Consider the following 8,981-nt stretch of genomic DNA (forward strand, 5'->3'; position numbering starts at 1 on the left):
TAGTGAGAAACTGCTCTTTCTCCCAGAAACTAATAAACAAACCCAGGCACTTACAAACACCCCATATATATATATAGATAAGGCTTTGGTAAACGTTTGGAAAACGCACATTTCATGCGAATCTGCAGGCTTGCAAAGCAATACACAGACTATTTTAAATTAAAATGTATCTCATGAGTCATTGTTACGTCGGTTTGGGACACAGATCCAATTAGACGTCATTACGCTTATAATACCGTTTCATAGACTGAAACCGTCAACTGTTATTTTCTTGCGTTGAGCCTATATACAATCCACAGACTCAGGACACGCCCCAGACCGTGACCGTCCTCGGTGGACAGGGCGCGCGCACGGGGCAGCGCGCTACTTCCGGTTCTCAGTTGTCATGGAGCTTAGGAGTCCCGTAATGTGGGTGCTGTGGGTGCTGCTCCGCACCGCGGGCTCTGACCCCACGCGCCCACTTGTCATCAACACGTGGCCGTTCCAGAGGGCGGCGGAAGCAGGTGAAAATTAAAATGCTTTGGAGGGAGCGAACGCCTGCACTGTAGTAGTGCGTTCTTAGCAAGTGGTGAAAGTTTACGGAACTCCCAGTTGCCCATTAGTCCTAATGACGTATGCTACGTAAACACTGTTAAATGTGATATTAACTGGCCCCTGATTTACCAAAGCAATTCCGGTATAGGGTTGTGCAGTTGCCGTAGCAACAGTGAGATTCTATAATGGGATTTAGTTTCCCATTGTAACTGTAGATTATCGTGGATACTGTATACAGAATATTGTTTCTTTCTATGGAAGCATCTATTTAAGCATACTTTTCCAATAAAACCCCTTGAGATCGGGAGTGTGTGTTTTAATATAGTTTGTACCTAAGTGACAGAGCGATGAATTGACAAGCCTGGGGGTGATCAAGCAAGGTATCCCGGTTAACATTTGGGATTATGTGAATTTATAGGTTTATTATTATTATTACAACTTCATATCCAACTTCATTTTAACCAGAACTAAATCCCTGAATCCAAGTATTACATTGGTGTATTGCATTTATTTATATAGCGTTAGTGGATTTTGTAGCGCTGTTACAGCGGAGTCCGTAAATGTATTTAAAATCATACACAACACATACTGGTACAAAAGGAAAAGGGGGCTTACAATCTATTCGGTGGTTGAGGGGAAAGTGAAACAGTCAGAGAGGAAGTAGTGTATCATATTGAGACATTGATGTGCACCCTTACTATTAACCAGTTTAAACTCTGCCAAGGTGTGAAAACATTCCATAGTCTTAATATTCTTCTAATTGGCATTACATTAATAACGATGTGGAATCCGGTCCATCAGGGAGTTTTGCTTAAACATATCAATCTTGGATATATATATATATATATATATATATATTTGAAAATCTTTTTTATTCGGTTTTTCAAATTCTTAATACAAACATATGAAACGGGGCCAAAAATAAGGAGATTGAGGGGGAAACAGTCTGTTATTTTTTTCACAGAGAAATCATTCAGTCCCCAATCCATCTCCCCCCTTTGAATTAAAACATCTTCTGGAAACCACCCCTTACCCCCTCTCAAAACAATCTAAACAGAACCAAAGTAAATAAAAATTCTCGATCTTGGAGATATTTTTATATTTATTATTTGTAATTTCAAACCAGTGAGTCACGGTATATTCCAGTGGATTGGACTATGTACTGATGTGTGATCCTCTAGATCCTCTTAATGTTGGTGGAAAAATCCTAATGCTATGATTATTTTCACAATATATGTTGATATTAAGCATGGGCGGTGTTGGAAGAAGGTGGATCGGCTCTGGATGCTGTAGAGCAAGGCTGTACGCAGTGTGAGATCGATCAATGTGATGGCAGCGTGGGTTATGGAGGCAGCCCTGATGAACATGGTGAAACCACCTTAGATGCCATGATTATGAATGGGTAGGTGTGTTTTTTTTTTTTAATTATTTATGGACACGGTTATAAATGCCGATTTGTTTAAAAGGGAACATGTACATAAATAACATGTTATTCAGGTTGGAGAATAAAGTGAAGTAAGTGATGTTTACTTCAAAGAGTACAATCAGTGCTGATTGACTTTTGCCAACCAGCAATCCATATCGATCGGCCAGTGTGCATTATGACAATTACAAGCCCTAAGGCTAGATGTTTTTAGCTGGGTACTTGAGTAGCAGCTTTTGTGTGTAGACTGATGTATAAACAACAAGATATTTTTTTATATATCACTCTGCTTTTTGCATTGCTATACCATACTGCTTTCCTATAATACTAGCTTTAGTCTGCTACAAATCCAGGATGACCAATAGCCTATACTTGCACACATCCAATAGTCTGGTTTTAAGGGGCTGTTATTTTAATGATATACTAGACAAAAATGCATTTGCTTATATTCTAGAAACACAATGGAAGTTGGAGCTGTTGCTAATCTTAGAAGAATAAAAAATGCAATAGGTGTAGCCAGAGCTGTCATGGAACACACTAAGCACACATTTTTAGTTGGAGAGTCAGGTATGTACTTGTGTAGAAAATTACCCCTATATTTAACTATACTTAATCGTTATCAACTGAATGACTGATGAGAAAGGGACTAGTATGGAAAAGCAATGCTATTTTATCGCTCATGCATAGTCTCATTGTTAACAAAAGTGAATGGTATGTTGCTGTGGGGTTTTAATACATGTTGTTAAATATATACAACTTACTTCACTTGTATGCGTTATGGGATAATACTTAAAGTAATTAAAATAATGAATTTAACACATAAGCATGATATTTCGATTGTAGCATCTTTGTTTGCTGAGAGCATGGGTTTTCCAAGTGAAGATTTAACCACCAACAAATCACTTACTATTTATTCAAAGTGGCTTGAGCAGAGGTGCCAGCCAAACTTTTGGAAGGTATGTTGTAAACCTTTTTTCATTATCATTTCATCTCTCCAGACTGTTCTTTCTTTTCAGACCATCTCCTGTTTCAGGGCGCTTCTCCATATTATAAGCTCCCTCTTTCATTGCTAGTTCAGGTCCACAGTTTGTTATTTGCAATATTTTCTATTTCTTGTATTTTGGCTGCATTAGTTTAATATTTTGTAATTATTTTCTATTTATGTATATCATGCAGAACAGCAGTGGTGGTGATTTTTTTTATACATTTCTTGTTAGTTTTATTTTGGTTGCTGTTCCATAAAACTATAAGTGGATTTGATGGTAAAATGCTCACACATAACAAGTATGGATTTAAATGACCAATCCTGCAGCGTACATTAATTATACTGTTGCTTATTATTTGCAGAACGTGATTCCTGATGCTTCTAAGTCATGTGGACCATATAAGCCTGTGAGAGGATTACAAAACAAGAAGGAGATTTTTCTTGAGAAAGAAATAAATGTGCATAACCATGATACAATAGGTAACTCGTCCTTTTCAAGGAATTATATTTGACATACTTTTCTTTCTATACACAAAATATCTTTTCTGGCCATGTTTTTATATGAAGTTATAAATGATTTTTTTTGGCTTTAGGAATGGTTGCAATTGATAAAGCTGGATGTGTTGCCACAGGAACATCTACGAATGGTGCAACTCACAAAATCCCAGGGTTAGTCATGTTGTAATGATTTTATTTTGGTTGCCTTTTAAATAAATACTCCTTTCCTTTGAAATAGCTGGCTGCTAAATACATGGCCCTGCGATATAGTTATACGAATGTTTGTAGTAAAAACTGCAAATTAAGTATATCACCGCAGTTACATTTTGTTAAAGAATGGGGTTTGTGTAGTTGTTGTTATCTTACGAGAGAACATAGTGCCCATTGTACAGTAGATTACACAATATCGTGTTCCTCTTGTAACTTCAGATCACATCTTACAAGATTTGTGTTTATAATTGAATGTGAATTTAGTAAAGGTTTCCAGTAGTGGGAAGAAAATTCTCATGGTAGAAATTTCATTGCCAGCCTTTTTGGAATTGCTGTTAATAGTTTGTGTGAGTTACTTATTTTAGTGATGGAAGCTTTTTAAAATATAACAATGTTTTAGGCGCATCGGAGATTCACCAATTATCGGGGCAGGAGCATACGCAGACAGCACGGTGGGTGGAGCAGCAGCCACAGGAGATGGCGACACCATGATGAGGTTTTTACCAAGGTAAGTCAATGCAGGATCTCTTTAATCTTTGAGTCACAGCCGAGTACTGGGTCGTGAGATGCCAGTTACTGGGTTGGGTCAAGGAGTTCAGCAGCATATAGAATGGCCTTTGAGGGAACAGGGGCAAGCAAGGCCCTGGGTCATACACTATGGAGAGCACTTTTCTGTCATTCCCCTCATTAAGCTCTCCATCAGGAAGTGACATCACATCCTGATGGTCAGTATTGTGCAGGGAAAGCGTGCTGCCATCACCAATCCCCTTCAGTAAGCACCAAGATTAATGTTTTTTTGGGGGGGAGGGGGGTTTGAGGTTTGGAAAAAATTAAATATATATTTAGATAATGGAAATATAATAATTACTTTAAAGGATTTACATTAAAATATATATGTGTATGGCGTATCATGAGATTGGGGAGACATTTATTGAGACAGTGAGCCAACTAGATCCCCTACTATGGTTTTCCTTATCCATTAAAAAATGGCTAGGTAAAGTGACTCACTAAAGGAAATTCACAAATCGAACTAATGGATCATACAAGGCCAACCAAGCTCAAGGCAGACCGTTAATAAGGTCCAGTAAAGTTGTTGCGTGGAACATCCAACTCTCAAGTGAACTCCCCTGGCGAGCCCAGTCTTGCATGTTGGAGAAAACTGTGTACTTGTGGGAAAACCGATAAACATCAAATACCCTGCCAAAAAGGTTTGTCCCACCCAGTGATAAGTACAGTGAAACAATATACATGGCTTAGTTTTGAAGAAATCAAATAGTTATGCATGTTGGTGAAGCAATGTTTCTTGACTTTCTGCACAGTTATGTTAAAAACTTGTTTTATTTTAGTTACCAAGCTGTGGAGTACATGAGGATGGGAGCAGATCCCACAGACGCATGTAAAAAGGCCATTCTCAGAATACAGAAGTATGTTAAAAACTTCTTTGGGGCTGTGATCTGCGCTAACACTACAGGAAGCTATGGTATATATATCATGTAATATTGTACATTTTCTATTGCATTCTCTTGGTTTGTATTTTCTTCATTTTGTCAGATAAAACTAAAATACACGTTTAATAAGTTAAAATGTCACTACCACCAAACCATTTCAAACACCAAACCATAACCTGTTATAGCGTGTGGATATGAGAAAAAAAAATTATGTTTTAAATTCAGTTCCATTTTAAGTCCAGGGGGGATGGAATTAGGGATTTTTTTTGGCTTGTGATTTTAACTAGAGTTCACCCATCGTGGTATAATATCATGTGTTCGAGTCACATTCAGCCAGAAATGCATGTTTAACAAGTTTCCCTTAACAAATGTTCAGAAATCCCTACTACAAATTGTTCACTGTAATGATTTATAATGATAGAATGTGGTATTTAAATCTGCCTCTCGTTTGCATGAATATATAGGAAAGGTCTTTAGTTGACTATGATAACTTCAAAGCAAGCTGAGATCAGTCATTGTGCAGCATATCTCATTAGTGCGGTTTAGTTCAGTAGAGAGTACAATTTACCGATCAATAAGACTTATTAGCTTAGACTTCTTATTTTGTGCTTTGATCTTTTACTTCCCACAGTTTTGTGTATGTGAGATTATACTCGGAGAAACTCATTATTCTTTAATCATTATTAAGATGCACTTTTCATAAGTTACTTCAATAGGTTTGGAGTTGAATTTTAATGGTCTTAAATGTACTACATGCTGTAAGGTCATGCCACAGATCAAGAGGGTGTTTGATTTACAGTGAAAAGTTATTTTGGTAAATAAGATTTCCATAAGCATAGAAGTGTACTTGGGAGAATGACTTCCTTAGACTTGATTTCAACCTGCAAAAAAAAAAAATTAAATGAAAGCAATTTCATCTTAACATTTTGTACCCTTCATTCTTTTAGGTGCAGCCTGCAGCAAAACTGCTGGATTCACCAAGTTTCACTTTACAGTATTCAAGACCGGGCTGAAGGACCCACTGGAAGAAGTAGTGGACTGCTTATAGCATCTTTGCTGACCGGTATAGAATGGATCAACGTAGTGTTTTACTTGTGGCATAGGTCCGTCCTATATGCCTATAGCTAAACGTGACTGACAATTTAAAATAAAACTGGGATATTTAGCCAAAGTGGCAATTATTCCAGCAAGGCTGATTCTACACACACAAAAAAAAGTCCACAGGGGAACTATAAAATATCCCCTTCCTCCTTGTTGTTAATAATGTCTTAAACTGCACAGTAAAAACATTTGATGAATATCATCTATTTGTTCATTAAAAGATAAAGAAAATAAAATTGCTAAAGTCCAAACTGTACTATCATTGGAGCTTACACAACTTTAATCCTAAAAAATAAGATTTTGTTTTATCTCAGATAAATCCTAAGATGGTTTGACTATGTTCAGTCTGTACCATCATACTTACTGGGAAAAATAGTAATTTTACTTACCGTAAATTCTTTTTTCCTTAGTGTAGTGTCAGTACCACGGGTGTCGCTCTTCCTGGGACAAGGACCTAGAACCGAAGAGGTTAAGATACCTCCTAACCCCTCCTACTCCTCCCTATAAGAGACCCGGCAACCCTCATACCTCCAGAAAGTACCAAGACACACAAGATAGCTTGCAAAAAAAATATAATTTAATACAAGAATGCACAGGGAGGGATACATGTACTGACACTACACTAAGGAAAAAATAATTTACGGTAAGTAAAATTACTATTTTTCCCGTCGTGTAGTGTCAGTACCACGGGGATATAGCAAGATGACCCCTCCTGGGTGGGGGAAAAAATGGTCACGAGGTAACTGCCTGAAGCACCTTACGCCCGAAGTCAGCATCAGAGGAGGAGAAGATGTCTAGCCGGTAATGCTTGATAAACGTGTGAAAGGAAGACCAAGTAGCTGCTTTGCATATTTCTTCTGGAGATGCCGAAGACCTTTCAGCCCAGGATGTAGCCATAGCTCTGGTGGAGTGAGCAGTAACGCGGGATGAAAGAACCTGACCGCTGAGAGAGTAGGTTAAGCGAATAGTGTCGGAAAGCCATCGAGATATCGTGTGCTTGGAGGCCGCATTGCCTGTAGATCTACCAAAATAATTAATAAACAACTGATCCATGGAGCGGAAAAAGGCAGTGCGGTCTATATAAATTCGTAGAGCTCTGCGGACGTCTAAAGTGTGCCAGAGTGATTCTTCCGGAGTTGAAGGAGACGGGAAGAAAGAGGGCAAAATTAATGGCTGATTGACATTAGCTTCCGAGATAACCTTGGGCAAAAAAGAAGGTTTAACATACAGGACGACTTTATCTTGGTGGAAAATGGTAAATTCTGGAGCCGCGGAAAGAGCCTGAAGTTCACTGACCCTCCTCGCTGAGGTAATGGCTACCAGAAAAGCCGTCTTGAGGGATAAAAATTTTAGAGATACCTCTTCCAAAGGTTCGAATGGTTCAGAGCAGAGTGCTTGGAGGACCAATGACAAATCCCAGGAGGGAAAATGCGACCGTCTGGGAGGCCGTTGAATGATGGCAGCCTTAAAGAAACGCCTGACGAGAATTTGGGATGCCAACTCAGACAGGAGAAAATGACTCAGGGCTGAAACCTGTCCCTTAAGCGTCGAGACTGTGAGACCCGCTGAAAAACCTTCCTGCAAAAAATCCAGAACAGAACTTGTGGGGGGAGAAGAGAAATCCAAACCTTTGGAGACACACCAGTGGAGGAATTTATTCCAGACTCGAAGATAAATAGTGGACGTAGATCTTCGTACTGAACCCAAGAGGATCTCTGACATAGAATTGGAAATGCCTCTGCTCTGGAGGATCATCCTTGCAGCAGCCAGGCCGTCAATCTGAACTGCAGAAGAACCTCCTTGGACAGGTTCTTGTTTTCCAGAAGATGGGAGGAAACTGGCAGCTCCCATACTGAAATTGCCATACTGAGCAGCTCCGAAAACCAACTTCGATTCGGCCAATAAGGGAGAATAGCTAAAACCCTGGCTCTGTCTACCCGAATCTTCAGGAGGATCCGAGGAATCATGGCTACTGGAGGAAACACATAAGCCATCTCGAAAGACCAAATCACTGACATTCCGTCTAGCAGGGGAGGATTGTCCTGCCTGTAAAGGGAGGCGAACACTGGTAATTTCCTGTTTTGTCTGGTCGCCATAAGGTCTATATCTGGTAGGCCGAATCTTTGAACTAGGAGAGAAAAAATGCTTTTGTCCAGGGACCAGTTTGCTTGGGAGCAACGGGATCTGCTGAGATCGTCCGCCAGACTGTTGTCTACTCCTTTGATATGCGTCGCTGCTAAATCCTCCAGGTTTCTTTGGGCCCAGCGCATGAGATGGTCTGAAAGGTCCTGTAGTTTTGGAATTCGGGTGCCACCTTGTCTGTTTATATATGAGACTGTGGTGGCATTGTCGGACTGGATTCTCACAGCTTTCCCCCGTAATCTTGGACCGAAGGTCTTGAGAGCCAGGAACACAGCTTTCAGTTCCCGAAAGTTTGATGATTGGGCTTGATCGATTAAGGACCAGTTGCCCTGACTGCAGAGGTCGCGTAGATGAGCTCCCCAGCCTACCTTGGAGGCATCCGTGGTTAGGGTGACCCAATGGCGTGGTAGAAAAGATCGCCCCTGGGTGAGGCGCCCCTTCGCTTTCCACCAATTCAGCCGGAGTAAAACCTCCCTGGATACCGTGAAGGTAACATCTAGATCTCCCGGTCTCCTGGACCACTGTTGTAGGATGTCCCATTGCAGGGGTCTCAACTGTGCTTTGGACCAGCTGACTGCCGGAATACACGCTGTAAGACTGCCCAGGATACTCATAGCCAACCTGAAGGGAAGAGTTGGAT

General features: G+C 40.1%; 1 protein-coding gene across 2 annotated transcripts; it reads left to right on the top strand.

Moving 5' to 3' along the window:
• Nucleotides 1-353: 353 nt before the first annotated feature.
• Nucleotides 354-6,269, top strand: AGA (aspartylglucosaminidase). 2 transcript variants are annotated; one of them, XM_053459574.1, is made up of 9 exons: nucleotides 354-503; nucleotides 1,783-1,936; nucleotides 2,412-2,524; nucleotides 2,801-2,913; nucleotides 3,305-3,422; nucleotides 3,536-3,611; nucleotides 4,051-4,158; nucleotides 4,997-5,130; nucleotides 6,046-6,269. In XM_053459574.1, exons 1-9 carry the CDS (start codon nucleotides 386-388, stop codon nucleotides 6,144-6,146), a joined length of 1,035 nt encoding a protein of 344 aa, XP_053315549.1. In that variant the 5' UTR covers nucleotides 354-385; the 3' UTR covers nucleotides 6,147-6,269. The 2 variants fall into 2 exon arrangements, with proteins under 2 accessions (XP_053315549.1, XP_053315539.1); XM_053459564.1 differs by having other exon boundaries at nucleotides 4,997-5,074.
• The last annotated feature ends 2,712 nt before the right edge of the window (nucleotides 6,270-8,981 follow it).

Source organism: Spea bombifrons, chromosome 1 (genome assembly GCF_027358695.1).
Source record: "Spea bombifrons isolate aSpeBom1 chromosome 1, aSpeBom1.2.pri, whole genome shotgun sequence".
In the NCBI taxonomy this organism is placed as follows: domain Eukaryota; kingdom Metazoa; phylum Chordata; class Amphibia; order Anura; family Pelobatidae; genus Spea; species Spea bombifrons.

Coding starts and splice junctions, on each gene's coding strand:
- AGA (XM_053459564.1), top strand. CDS start 386: ATGGAGCTTAGGAGTCCCGTAATGTGGGTGCTGTGGGTGCTGCTCCGC. Junction 2,914..3,304: donor GCCAGCCAAACTTTTGGAAG/GTATGTTGTAAA, acceptor TATTATTTGCAG/AACGTGATTCCTGATGCTTC. Junction 3,423..3,535: donor GCATAACCATGATACAATAG/GTAACTCGTCCT, acceptor TTTTGGCTTTAG/GAATGGTTGCAATTGATAAA.